General features: G+C 44.2%; 1 protein-coding gene and 1 non-coding gene across 2 annotated transcripts; both read right to left on the bottom strand.

Moving 5' to 3' along the window:
* Nucleotides 1-5885: 5885 nt before the first annotated feature.
* LOC123141915 (uncharacterized) lies at nucleotides 5886-6964 on the bottom strand. Its single transcript, XM_044560981.1, has one exon. The coding sequence runs from the start codon at nucleotides 6706-6708 to the stop codon at nucleotides 6115-6117; it is 594 nt and encodes a 197-aa protein (XP_044416916.1). The 5' UTR covers nucleotides 6709-6964; the 3' UTR covers nucleotides 5886-6114.
* A 1438-nt stretch (nucleotides 6965-8402) lies between these two features.
* Nucleotides 8403-8563, bottom strand: LOC123146696 (U1 spliceosomal RNA). Its single transcript, XR_006472896.1, has one exon. It is a non-coding gene; the product is annotated as a U1 spliceosomal RNA (small nuclear RNA).
* Nucleotides 8564-15174: the final 6611 nt, after the last annotated feature.

Raw genomic sequence — 15174 nt, 5'->3', positions numbered from 1 at the left:
GTGTTGAGGCCGAGTATCGGGTTGTGGCTAACGCCATCGCCAAATCTTCATGGCTCCAACAACTTCCAGGAGCTGCACCTTGGCGTGGCTAAGGCTACTGTTGTCTACTGCGACAACGTCTCTCCGCCAACCCCGTTCATCATCGCCGCACGAAGCATATTGAGCTCGACATTCATTTCGTGCGTGAGCAGATGGCTCTCGGACATTTTCGTGTATTGCATCTCCCCACTGCTCAGCAATTCGCCGATGTCATTACAAAGGGGTTACCGACGCATACATTTGAGGAGTACCGGTCTAGTCTATGCGTCACAGGTGACGCATCGACTGTGAGGGGAGTTGAATCATCGCATGTATGGTTAGGATCGTTTCCTAACAAACCCCACCTCATGTTTCCTTATAGAGTTGAGGCCGTGGGCTACACCCGGTACATGTGCGTGTATGCACCCTATCTAATTGGGAGTTGCATTGCCTTTCCATAAGTTTTTTAGTTTTATTTGCACATATTAAAACGCCACCGCTTCACCGTGCCACCTACAAAATATACGCGCTCCCATTGCTCCTCTACATCATTCTCTTCACATGGCACCGGTGCCACTTCAGGCGTAATTTTGTTCTATGTGAATAAGCCTCCCAACGCGTCCTGCTATCCCTCCAAGCGCCTTTGATGCACCCAACCGTGCCATCAATCGCCACTAAGGGCATCTTCAAGGGCGATCCGCAAACCTTCAGTATATGTTTGACCGGACACTTTTGTTCACTTTTACAATACAACGTGGTTCTACATCGGTCCGCAAAGTGATCCGGAAGTTCATTTTCCGGCAAAGCGAAGACAAATATAGGGGAGCTATACCGGAGTCCGGACATCCACTTGACCAACCAAAAGCCTCTGCGTGCCCTCTCTCTTCTCTCTCTCTCTCTGTCTTTCTCTCTCTCTTCACATGCATGGTCCCCCTCTCCTCTCTCTCTCCTCCCAACCGCACATCACACTACAAATAGCCCACCACATGCATGGTCCTCACCTACTTTTTCTCCTCCCAATCGGATACTTTATGATTAGCATTGGATGACTCACTCGCAAAAAAAGCATTGGATGGCTCACTTTGGTATCGTGTCCTTCGAAGCACGTTCGGACATAAAAACAGACATATACCATAGACTTTTGCGGGTCGGCATTGGAGATGCCCTAATACCCCAATGTTTGAGGGCTAGAAACACTGCCATGTCGATTAGAGCACTACTTCCCCGCACACAGTACACCCCCAAGCAGGTGAATTGCCACAGTGGTGGCTATCTCTTTGGCTTCCTCGGTATCGTTCGATATGTCACCCCCCATCACCACTGTTATCCTTGATGCCATTGCCACCATGGTGATTACCTCTTCGGCATCCTCGGTGTCGTTCGTCATGTCGTCCCGTCACTGTTGTTGTCCTTGATGCCATTAGTGACATCGCCAAATCGAACCAAACCCATCATAGTGCGGCACGTAGCAAAAGGAAAATGAAGACTAAGGGAAGATTTTCGTTGGTGAGATTTGCATTTCATCCAAATTAACTGAAAATCACAACAATTGCCCTAACAATGGGAGTGTCTAATAAATAGTCGACTGATTTTCATTTGGGTATCCGTCAAATATTTGGCCCAATTGGAATATACGACACGTGTAAATGCATAGTTTCCCCCTCAGACAGGCCCACTGCTCCAATCCCGCTAGCCGCCCGACCAAGTTTTTTTTTGTGGGTGATTTTTTTATATTAAGTTCTATTATCAAAGTTCATGAAATATATTTACATTTTAGAAAATGTTCGATTATTTTTAAAATTATATGAACATTTTAAAAAAGGCATGAAAACTTTTAAAAAAATGAGCATGCAATTTTGTGAATTGTTCAAGCCTTTATAAAGATATTCATGCACTTCTTTAAAATATACACGTGATACAAAAAAATATTCACATATTAAAAAAATTTCTGCCATTTCAAATGTTTCCACATGTGTTTATAAAATATAATTTAATTATACTCCCTCTGTACCAAAATATAAGACCCTTTTGTAAGCTAGTTTAACCTACAAAACTGTCTTATATTTTGGTACAAAGGTAGTATAATTTAAAAGTGGAAACAAAAAATTAAAATAAAATAAAGTGAAATAGAAAAAAAGAGAAAAGGTTATCCCAGAAATTTGACACAATGAGGTTCAAATAATAATCACCACATAAGGTTTCGAGGTATAGCCGAGGAACCACGCACATGGTCGCGCTGGCATGGCCCATTTCGAAGCTAGGACCGGTTTACTTTTGTTTTTTATTTATTTTCTATTGTTTTATTTTTTTCCTTTCTTTCAAGCTTTGGTTTAAGTTTTTTGGTTCCTTATGGTTTTCAGTTTTTATTTTCATTTTTGTTTCTTTTGTTCCTTTAACTTTATATTCAAATTTTAGTTTCAAGATTTTTGTTTTTTCAATCTTTTAATTTTATTCCTTTTTTGCAAAAAAAATCTTTCTTTTTTACTTTCTATCAATTTTACGCTTTTTGTCTTGTCATTTTATACTTTAAACATTTTCCCATGCTATATGAAATTTCGTGCAAACGTGCCTGGATGCTCTTTTTTAATCCATAAACCTTTTTTATTGTATATATGTCTTTTTCTGTACATTAATTTCGAAAATATGTGATAAAAATATATGCATGAGCATGGTTTTATTTATTTTCAGCAATGCGGTTGTTTCCCATTTTTAAATGCGAATGCTGAAAATCTGACGTCGGATTTTTAGCATTGCCAGCCAACCTTCAGATTTCCCATGCAACAGATAAATGTCATGCTGTCTTGTAAGATTTTCCATGTTCTATTTAGTCCATATAGTGTAAAACTTTTAATAGAAAAATTCCCATGCTGCAGGGTGCAATGATTAATTGACACGTGTTTGAACGGGATCCGACGTAGCTGAGGGCATCAGATCTTTAACGCTAGAAATCTTGAATCATATGTATATTGGGGTTCTTTTTAAATAGGTTAACATCATTTTTTACAAAATTTGTGAAATTAAAAATATGTTTCTAAAACGGCGCAGACCCGTACATGGGCCCGCTCTAGGGTGCCGCTCAGGAAAAACGTGGCACAAACTAGGCCCAATGACCGCTAAAAACACTGGGCCTGATCAGCCCAGTCCCCTTCCCCTCCCCGAGATCACCCGACACATTTTCTCAAAAAAAAAAAAAAATCCTCCCGAAGAGAGGACGCCGCCGAGGAGGAAGCGGCGAGCGGCCCCCGCCGCCACCGCCGCAGCCGCAGCCGCCCCGGCCCGGAGGCGCCGTTGCAGGAGAAGCTGCACTGCACTGGCTCGCCGACCAAGAGAGTGCGTACCCCCCGCGTCATTCCAGGTTCGAGGTTCGTAGCTTAGCTACACCGAGCGGTCAGACTAGCACACAACTTCCGATAATAATCGACTCCCAACCCCAAGCATGATTATTGCTTCAGTACCATGTCGTTCTTCTCTGCATAGAGCATCTAGTATATACGGAGCTGTAGAAAGGGACGGCTCAAATCATCTCGAGGAAGCAACGAACCTGCTTTAATGGTTGGATTTGAGTAGAGCCTTCTTAAGAGGATTCACTGTCCACAGTTTGTCCAAAGATGCAATGGCGGTGCACTACTATCCTTGTCCTCATAATTGGTACACCCTCTGTTCACAAATATAAGATATTTTAACTTTTTTTTAATCCGATGTACTCCCTATGTAAAGAAATATAAGAGCGTTTATAGATCACTAAAGTAGTGATCTAAACGTTTTTATATTTTTTTACGGAGGGAGTATATAGACACGTTTTAGTGTGTTTGTTCACTCATTTTAGTATGTATGTTAGTCCATATTAAAATATCCAAAACATCTTATATTTGTGAACGGAGGGAGTACTAGAATACAGTCTGCCAGCAAGATTGATCCGCTTTGAAATCTGATGTTAGATGGCAACTGAGGTATATGTAATCTAGTGCAAATAAGAGTGACACCACTGGTATCTTATTCTCTTGCCAGTCTGACTTTAGTATGCCTAGCCAAACTCTCATTATGATTCTTGTCAAGAAAAACTTCCTCTGCTATTTAGAGCAAGTATAATAAGCCTAGTCAACTGGCTATAACGCATGCCAGGTCATTGAAATCCTAGCGGGAAGGGTGAGAAAGAAGGAGAGAGAGCGCAGCGGGCGCTTGATCAGTCGCCGGGCGCTAGCACAGGTTACTAGGAAAAGTGCTTGCATGCAGCGTGTGAACAAGTGCAGCCTTCTTTTCTCCCAATTAAGTATGTTTCTTTGTGTGTCTTCACATGCATATATTAAATACTATAACCAACCTAATAGCTGGCTTATTATATGCGTGTACTTTTACAAAGGCTATATGTGACACACTAGTATATACTCCCTCCGTCCGGGTTTATTGGGCCCTTAGACCAAATTACAGGTACCAAGGCAGAACTAATAATTCCCTCGAATTAGCACCATTATACTTCGGCTTCTGCACCAAATTAACTGCCAAAACAATCAAATCTCGCTGCATGCGCGCACCTACCTGCATGCAGCCCCGTGCTCACTTTAATGTAGCGGCTGTACCCAATACGAGGGACGCATGCGCCAGCTGATAAAGGAAAATCAAGCTATTTGTTGCCTTATTAAGTGTGAATGAAGGAAACGAGGCGTGGAGAAAATACTCCGGTTGCATGAGGGCCTTGTAAATAGGGACAGCGTCTGGTTGCCCACGGGCCTAATAAACCCGGACGGAGGGAGTAGCCAGCAACATGCTTTATTATTAGCCATGCTCTTAAGCGTCAAGACCTGAATTTATGTCAGTATTTAATACGCACAGAGGCACCTTCCATTATTGATTCTTTTGAAAGAATCATATGTGGTAGTCCTTCATGATTCCCTGGGAAAGCAGGAGGCCTAATTCTTTGACCATGAACATCCAAAATATTCTAAAAGCCTTCAATTATAGAGGGCAAAGAATATACGCCTTTATGAATTTGAGTACTCTGTGGGCAAGAAGTTGTTGACACGCAGGGAATATTTATCTTTCCGTCTTCTTATCTATTCTTCCATCGCCAGAAACCACACGCCCTTGCAAGTAAGGAAACCCACTGAATGATGCACATTGTTTCATGGCTTGGAGAGCTCCAGGTACTCGGATTCCATGTCAAATTATCACATGGTAAAGGCAGAGCAGTGCTCCATTCTGCACTGCCGAATGTTCTCTCTTGACTGTTACCATGATCAGGACACAACATGATAGGTTAACTTGCCACGCGTTACCGATAGGTGCAGGCGCGAGAGAATCTTCGTTGCGTGCTGCGTACACGATGCTACCTTCGTATTGATCTATCACATTTACATCATACAAATTATGTACCACGAGTGATTTTGCCACTATTCAGTTTGCGGCTTATAAATTTCATATTATCTAGTTCATTCGAGTTTCTTCCTGAAATTTCATTGCTATATATAACATACTACCTCCCATAAAGAACTTTTGTTGATACTCGTAGAGGTATACAAATCTGTCAATTTCCACAAATACTGAGATTGAGTAAGAACTTAAAGAAGAAGATGAGCTTGAACTTGACTCAAACCATGCTATACAAATCCATAAAGCACCCCCCCCCCCCCCCCCCCCCCGCGCTAAATTTACTTGAAAGGAGTAATTTGTCCAGCTTTACTTATAAAAAACTAGAAGGATAACTTGCTCTTTAGCTGAAGAGGCAAGTTTTTAATCTCAACCACGGATCTGCATCGAAAGTCGGAAATAAAAAAAAGGAAGATGTGACTTTGTTGCTTGCATAATAGCAAACGTGGAATATACATCACAAGCATATTATTTCAGCTTGCTGCACAGTTGACTTGATAAGGTACCAGTACCAGCTTTGGCAAATACCTTAATTAATTACACAAACACAAGTGACTTGTTCTCAAAAAAACACACACACACACACACACACACAAGTGACTTGATAAGGTACCAGTACCAACTTTGGCAAATACCTTAATTACACAAACACAGGTGACTTGATAAGGTACTAGTACCAGTTTTGGCAAATACCTTAATTACACAAAGACAAACATGATTAAGCCACTTTCCTCAGCAGCAACACACGACCATCCTTGCCTCGAGCTGCCTCTCCATGTTGAATCTTGCAATGAAGTCTTCCACTCTCCTATTCAGCTCCTCGGTAGGCAGCTCCGTTGCCTCTTCACAGTCTTCTTCCTTCATCACCTCTTCTTGCAGGTCATCACCAACATTATTGTTAACCAGTGCGACGTCGCTCTCTTCTTCCTTTTCACATTGATCTAGCTGCTGCGTGGTCATGCGTACACTAACTTCTTGTTCTGCTTTGACGATCTCTTGTGCAGCATGTGTCTCTTTGATTGCGTGTGTAAAAGCCACAAGCTCACGGACCACAGCATCTATGTCATCCTCATTAGTGCTCGTGGATCGAGCACCGTTCCGCGAGAGCCTGCACTCGGTGGCGAGGAAGAGGACGATGATGTTGGAGAAGATGAAGAGGCACTTGGGTGTGGCGATCGCTGAAGCAGCAGAAGGAAGTGACACAAAGAGGAAGGCCCTCAGGCAAGAACACGCATGCGGTACCCAGGTCACCATGGATAAGAGGACCAAACCAAGAAGAGCGGCTTTGGAGAAGGCCTGGATCCGGCCTGCGTAGCCTCTAGCCATGGTGGTTTTCGTGGTAAAGGGGCGATGTTGCGTTGCACTCTTGGCTTTGCAATAGCGAAAAGAAGAACGAGCATATGCATGAAAAAACACAAGGAACCTGATGGATGCACGGCACCTAACGCATGCGGGTGTGGTCTATTTATAGCTGGAGAGTAGTGGCCAAAAGTCAGTTGGTCTTTACCCCGCCGGCTAAGTTATTCCCGGTTGAAATCAATCACTTGATTCCCTGCCTTATGCTGTTCTCTGCTTTTCCCATCTTTGCAAAAAGCAGTGGGACGTGATGGTCTGGTGGTGCTTGGGGAATATGGGCTGATTGCAAGGTGTCTTGCTATGGTGGCTCTACATCATTCTCGACGCTGGACTCGGTGGAATTTATTTTTATATTTTGAAGGCTTCATTTGATAATACCATGTGGGAAACTGAAAACCCAAATTTAGATGAAGATATTTGTTCAGTGTATCTATCGAGGGATTATTCCAAATAAGATCCAATCTATCGAGATGCAAATGGTAGAGGAACAAAAGGTGTTGCTTCTGCAATGAAGATGAAGCAATTCAGCAGTGTTCGTCTCATGTCTTCTTTGTCCCTTTTGGGGTGGTGGGTTCTGTTTTGTAGCATATCCTTTCTCTGCAAGTAGTATCTGGAGTATGTTTGCTGTTGGGGAAGCACTTCAGCATTGTTCGTCTCATGTCTTCTTTGTCCCTTTTGGGGTGGTGGGTTCTGTTTTGCAGCATATCCTTTCTCTGCAAGTAGTATCTCAAGTATGTTCGATGTGTTCGGGAAGCAATTCAGAATCGTCCATCTCATGTCTTCTTTGCCCTTTTGTGTAGTTTGATTGATGAAGCATGTTGTAGGACTCCGGTTTCAGTCAGTCAGCTGAAACCGTTGGTCAGGTGCTTTAGGCTTTAGGCCTTTAGCAGTGTGTTGTTTGTTGTTGTTAACTTTGCTGCCAGGAAGCTGGCGAAATCAGGTTGATATTTTGTGTTGGCGAATGAGGAGCAAAGCAATGGGGAATAGGACTGCGCAGCTGAACTCTGTTTGCACTAATGTTTTTCTTTTCAGGTTCCAGTAAAAGGCCCGATTGCACAGGGAGATTCTTTGGATAATCTGTCCAGGAAGGCAACAACTTGTGGCAAACAGAAATTGCTCACTTGTGGCATTGTTTTCTATTCAACCTCGAAATCGCTGCTACTGAGAAGGTAAATATTATGAATTACTTCTTGTCTTCTGTATATGCCAGTGCATTACCTTTGTGTGTATTTCCGCCTGTGATTAATTTCCCGATCACTTCAAGAAATAATACTACTGTACCAGCCCAGGAACTTACTGATGTTGCTTGACTCATGTTCTGTTCTGTATCTTTAAGGCTTTTTTGGATAGAAAAAGAGAACTCACTAACGTTGCCAGTCTTGTTCAACTTTTTTGTAGACTGTTCTGTTTCCTCGTTTGTTTTTGTAATTCATCATTTTGTCAGCTAAACATATTGCTCAATAATACATCAAGGCAAGCAAGGAAATCTGAACAATGTGCGCGGCACCATAGGAGGACGGGTGAACACATGGCACACGTCCATATGCCCACCTTGCATTGAAACTGACAAACAAGATTGTTTTTGAAAGACCAGCAAATTCAAATTTAAGTGTTCAAGTGTTCAACGTAGCAAATTAAGATTAAAGTTTTTAATTAGAGAATTGATAGGGGCCGCGCGAACGCGTACCCCCTCTATCATAAATTATGACGTCCACTCTCCCACTTGAGGAGATGGTAAGCCAGCGCATCCACCAAATGCAATGTGGACCACTAGCCTAGGCCACGACTCTTCATGATCAGTCGTCGACCCCGTCCAGGTAAGTTATCAAATTCATCCAGGCATTGACTAGCAGATTTATTATAAAGAGTATCACTTTCATCGAATATATAAAGAGAATTTATCTTTACTACCTGTGTCGGGGTGTCGAGCCATGTATTTCTTCAATAGGTGATAAATTCTTAACATCTTCAGATTTAATATCATTTTCTTTCATAGATTTCTTTGCCTGTTGCACATATTCAGGACTGAGGAATAGAATACCTCTCTTCTTCGGAGTTGCCTTAGGTAGGGGTGGGCACTGTTAAACCGAAAACCGGAAAACCAAACAGAACCGAACCGAACCGTATTAACCGGTTTGCCGGTTAATTTAGTGGTCCTCTTTTTAGTTCGGTGGCAAACTCTATGGTTGTTCATTGTTTGGTGTTTGTTCGGCTTCAATTGCCCAGAAACCGTATAGATCGAAGAAACCGATATGTACGATGCCTCGTGTAATACCTTGTTTACGTATGCGCAACAGGGTGTCGCACCTAATATCTAGCTTAGTGTGACAAGGAACATGATGGGTGGGTCCGGCCAATTGGCCGCCAGCTGGCCCGTGCGTGTGGAGTTAAAAGAGGCCGCCTGTGGCTGAGCGAGGCATGCGTGTGTAAACTACTCTGTACCTGAACCTTTCCACTGCAATCTCACCTCCTTCTTCCTCTCCAAGTATTCCTCACCTGCCTCCTTCGTTCTCATCCCCGATCCCCTTTCCCCTTCGATCTGGTGTGTTACAATTGATATCAGAGCCAATTTCGCCGCCAATTTTTTTTCCTCCGTGCAGGTTGTAGATCGGTAACATCCATCGCGCCAGTGTGAGCTGATCCGGCAAGCACACCCGAAATTCATCGCGGGGTTCAATCTCTCCAGAGCGAGGTGACGGCGCCCCTGAAAGCTTCGACGGCCACGCGACAGGTGCTGGCCGCCATGGATGAGAGCAACAACAACATCACCAAGCTGCTCGAGTCCCTCCTCTCCAAGGTGGACGAGCAAAAGGCAACCCACGACAAGCAGATCAGGATGCAAGCTGCGTTCAACACGCAGATCTCGCAGGAGGTGCGTGGTCTCGCCAAGAAGATCGATCTGACCCAGGCTGATGTCGATGCGACGCGCAAGACCGTCGAGGGCTCGGCATCGCCGTCGGACTCGGCGCATGATGAAGCACGGAGACGAGCCGATGGTGTAGATCAAGGTCCAGCGGGGAGCAGGAGACAAGGCACCAACAATGTGGGAAGATTACAACGTCCTCCGCAAGCGATTCCGACCGCCGCGCTCTGGTCGGAGAGGAAGAAGAGGCACCTTAAGGAGGGGAGAATGTCACACCTAATCTCTAGCTTAGTGTGGCAAGGAACCTGACGGGTGGATCCGGCCAGCTGGCCCGTGCGTGTAGAGTTAATAGAGGCCGCCTGTGGCTGAGCGAGGCATGCGTGTGTAAACTACTTTGTACGTGAACCTTTCCACTGCAATCTCACCTCCTTCCTCCTCTGCAAGTATTCCTCACCTGCCTCCTTCGTTCTCATCTCCGATCCCCTTTCCCCCTTTGATCTGGTGTGTTACATAGGGCCGTTTGATACAGGGTCGTTTTGCTGATCGGCCCATCCCAGTTGTAACTTAGGAATAACTAATGTAATCACCCCATGCTCCCACTTCCCTCGTATGAAAACCTAGCCGTCAATAGTGACACCATCAGCCGGCCCCCTCTCCAGCCTTTGGCGAACAACTCATCGTCCAGCCGGCTTCGGCGAGCCAGCAATCACCGGCAATCCTTGTTGGTTGTGTTGGCTGTCCGGCTAGTCGGTCGATCATAGGTACTTGGACCGGTGCTCTGAGGTTCTAATCTTTGGATCGAAGTAGCACTACTATAAATAAGACCATGCTAGCAGAAATTGGCAATGGCTCCTAGGTGCATATGCACCCATTGTCTAAATACACATTTTGAAAAGTTGTTCGCCAATTTAATTCTGTGCCTAGGAGCCAAAACACCGCGTCCCCATGCTAGCATGAATAATTTAATATGCTTAGATTATTTTACTATTGTTTGCATGCAACGTAATCAATAGTTGTATTCTTCAAACAAGTAGTTATAGGATTCCAAGCTCAGTTTATGATTGATATTAAGGTTACTAGCTCATGTAATTATTTTGTGCATTCCATACAATGCAAATCACCACTCAATAATTCTTACACTTATACTGATGGGTGCATGTACTTCGGTTTTTCAGTTAACCGAGCAAACCGAACCGATATATTTTGGTGAATATGGTTTGGTTTCTAAATTTTGTGTGATTATTTCGGTTTCCATTTCTCCAAAACCGAAATTATGAAAAATCGGATAAACCGAACCGTATTAACCATATAAACTGAACTCCCAAGCCTAGGCTTAGGTGGTAATTCAGAAAGTGTCCAATCATTATCATTTCTCAATATATTATTCAATAGTTCTTCAGTCTGTCCAATAGTTCATTCATTGAAAAAACAACCAGCACAACTATCTAGTTAGTCCCTAGAAGCATCAATTAGTCCATTATAAAAGATATCACGTATTTAATTTTTCTTGAGAGGATGATCAGGCAAAGCGTTAAGTAATTGGAGAAGCCTCAACCAAGCTTGAGGGAGATTATCTTTTTCAATTTGCAAAAAGTTAAATATTTCCTATAAGGCAACTTGTTTCTTATGAGCAGAAAAATATTTTTCAGAGAAGTAATATATCATATCCTGAGGACTGTGCAAAGAACCAGGAGCAAGAGTATTAAATAACTTCTTAGCATCACCTTTTAGTGGAAAAGAAAACAACTTAAGAATATAGTAATAGCGATTTTTTCATCATGAGCAAATAGGATGGCTATATCATTTAATTTAGTAAGGTGTGTCACAACAGTTTCAGTGTCATAACCATGAAAATGATTAGATTCAACCAAAGTAATTTACTCAGGATCGACAGAGAATTCATAATCCTTATCGGTAACAAAAATAGAAGAAGTAGCAAATTTAGTATCATATTTCATTTTCTCCGTCATAGATTTTTCTTTAAGCCTACTCATTAATTTCTTAACACCATCTCTATCATTAGAAGCAAAGAAATTTTTTAGCTATCTCCCCGTTAATAATATAACTCTCAGGTATTTCAACTCTAGTAGGAGAGCTAGGCATAATAGGAGAATCATAATTTTCATCAGTTTCAGCAATTTCAAGTTCTTTAGATTTAGCAAGTTGTTCATCAAGAAATTCACCCAGTGGCACAGTATCATGAAGCAAAATACTAGCATCATCACAAGTTTCATTTATAGCAGAAGTAGTATCATCAATTACTTGTGACATATCTGAATGAGTAACAAGTGGTGGTGTCGCAAGCCTACTCAAAACAGAAGGTGAATCAAGTGCAGAGTCCGATGACACTTCCTTACCTCCTCTCGTCTTAGAGGGTATGATCTTGGTTCTAGTATCTTTCAGATTCCTCACAATGATCAACATATATAAATTCCAAGTGACTCAACAAACAGAGCTATGCTCCCCAGCAATGGCGCCAGAAAAGGTCTTCATAAGCCACAAGTATAGGGGATCGCAACAGTCTTTGAGGGTAATATTTCATCCAAATTTATTGATTCAACACAAGGAGAGCCAAAGAATATTTGCAAGTATTAACAATTGAGTTATCAATTCAGCCACACCTAGAGAACTAAATATCCGCAACAAAGTGTTTAGTAGCACAGTAGTATGATAGTTTGATAGCAGTGGTAACAATAACAACAGTAGCAGAACAGTAAAATAGCAGTTTGTAGTGATTGTAACAGCAGCAACAACGGTAGTAACTTGGCAAAGATCAATATATGAAAAGCATAGGCATTGGACCAGTGATGATATTTGTGTTGGATGACATTCATCATGTAACAGTCACAACCTAGAGCGATACACAATAGCTCCAATTCATCAATGTAATGTAGGCATGTATTCCGTATATAGTCATACGTGCTTATAATAAGAACTTGCATGACATCTTTTGTCCTACCCTCCCGTGGTAGTGGGGTCTATAAGGAAATCTAAGGGATATTAAGGCATCTTTTTAATAGAGAACTGAAACAAAGCATTAGCACATAGTGAATACATGAACTCCACAAACTATGGTAATCACGGAAAAGAATCCCAATTATTGTCACCTTGGGGTATGCAGATCATAACACGTAATAGATGCATATAACTTGCAAGATAGTATCAAGAACTCAAATATATCCATGAAAATATAAAGGGCTCAAATCTAAAATTATGGGACTCGGGCACTAGTGACAAGCATTATTAAGCATATCAAAATCATAGCAATATCAATCTCAGAACATAGTGGTTACTAGGGATTAAAGCCCTAACAAATTGACTCTATTACATGACAAATCTCATTCAACCCATTACCATCCAGCGAGCCTATGAAGGAATTATTCACTCTCGGTGATGAGCAACATGGAATTGTTGATGGAGGATGGTTGATGATGATGACGACGTTAAATCCCCCCTCTTCGGTGCCCTGAATGGACTCTAGATCAGCCCTCCCGATGAAGAACATGAGGTGTTGACGGCTCCGTATTGTAAAATGCAATAAAAATTTCTCTCCGTTGTTTCTCTCGGCGAATAGGTATTATGAAGTTGGAATTAGGGTTGCCGGATGCTCCAGGGCCCCACAAGCCTGGGGGGCGCACTCCTGGGCTTGTGGCTCCTGGGTGCCCCCCCTTGGTAGTCCTCTTCGCCAATATTTTTTATATGTTCTGAAAGTATTCTCCATAAATTTTGGCACAAAAATAACACCATGTCAATTCTGCTGAAAACAACACCAGTCTGGGTTAATTCCATTCAAATCATGCAAATTAGAGTCCAAAACAAGAGCACACGTGTTTGAAAAAACAGATACATTTGGGATGTATCACTCCTCCGCCTCCTCCTCCGGATCCGTCACCTCCATCGGCCTCGGCAGCCGCTCTCCCTCCTCCTCCTCCGGCTACTGTTGCTCCTCCACCTCCGGCTTCGGTGAGTCCGGAGGCAGCTTGGCAGCGATGCGGGCAGCGTGCCTCACTTGGATCTCCTCCGTGGTCTGCCTTCGGTGCTCCGGCATTAGCATAGTGTACGTCATGATCTTGTGCCGGACCATGGCGATGCCGGAGAGCATGGGAGAGCGGGTGAGAGGAGGCAGACTGGCTCGGGTGGCGGCGCGGAGAGGGAGGAGGTGGATGGGCTAGGGTTGGGGACATCGGCCGGCTTGAATAGCCGGATTTGGCCTCGGGCGGCGAGCCGGAGCGGCGGCACGCAGACACACCGCGGCGACGGAGGAGGCCTTCGTCGGACCGTCGGGTTTCTGGGCGATTCTGCATGGGACCCCATCGTTAGTCCTACGCGACGGATGCGCTCGAGCGCCCGCATATCCGCCCCATATTTGGACTGGATATGAGGGGTGCCGGTCAGCCTGGGCGTTTGAAGCCCGTTTGAGGCGCCCGTATAGGTCATATTTTCGTGACCGGTCAGTGACCGGGCAAGCCTCCCAGTCATTTGAGGCCAGTTTGGGGGCGCTCAGTTGTAGATGCTCTCAGCTCCTCAACTCAGCTCACCATGACAACAGTATAGCCGACCATGGACGGGCAAATTCACTATTTTGGCCATTTTGACATAGTTTAGCACGACTGGTGACATCGCCCCTCGCCGATTGGCGCCGCAACCATCATTGAGTCCTTCTCTGCTGGCCCCTCCGACTTCTGCGACATGGCGTACATCTCGTGCAGGTCCCCGTCTACACATGTCCGATGCTGGCAACACAGATGCGTGCCTTCGTCCACGACGTGTCCCCGAGCCTGGCAAGTCTGGAGTGGCGCTTTGTCAACTTTGTCTTCGTCCGTCTACGCATGCCCGGTGCTGGCAACATCGACACATGCCTTCATCTACGATGTGTCCCCGGGTTTGGCAAACCCGGCGCGACGCCTCGTCAACAACGTCTTCTCCCCGGCGCACCACTACTTCGACACCACTGCGCCCATGACTAACTCGGCGCCTCCTTGCGCCCACGGCTCCACCGCGACTTCCTTGATACCGGCTACGCCGACTCGACATCGACCACGGCGTTCTTCGCACGGCTACCTCGACCACGGCTACACCATCCTACGCTCTCGGCTACCTCGACATCAGCACAAAGGGCTATCACCTCTCTTGAGCAACTCGTCGGATTCCTCTACAGTCAACGAGACCGTGACGCGACACCCTCCACGACGCTCCCGCTACGATTGTGGGGGGATGTCAGCCCATCGGTTGCTATTCTCTCCAGTCTTTCCATCCGCGACGCTCCTGTTGTTCACAACGCTACCGCCACGACTGCAGGGGGATGTTAGAGATATGTTTGGGATACATGTATTTGGTAGTCTAGGATTTATAATCCGTCTCCTACCTTATCTCCAGGAGAAACGTCTTGTCCTCCAAGTCTTGTACTCAATATATACTCGCCCTCAAGTCTCAATAATACATCCATCATACTCCACCAATCCCCTCTCTATCCCTTCTTACACAATATATTAGAGAGTTGTTGGCTGCGACAAGTAAATGAACAAATCCTAGAACAAGTAACCATAGCACTAAAAGGCATTATCAAGATTCAG

This window comes from Triticum aestivum, chromosome 6D (genome assembly GCF_018294505.1).
Source record: "Triticum aestivum cultivar Chinese Spring chromosome 6D, IWGSC CS RefSeq v2.1, whole genome shotgun sequence".
In the NCBI taxonomy this organism is placed as follows: Eukaryota; Viridiplantae; Streptophyta; class Magnoliopsida; order Poales; family Poaceae; genus Triticum; species Triticum aestivum.
Note: the sequence above shows the minus strand (reverse complement) of the source record. Positions and strands in the feature narration are given on the sequence as shown.

Excerpts from the sequence above, each read along its gene's own strand:
- LOC123141915 (XM_044560981.1), bottom strand. The coding sequence starts at position 6,708 with ATGGCTAGAGGCTACGCAGGCCGGATCCAGGCCTTCTCCAAAGCCGCT.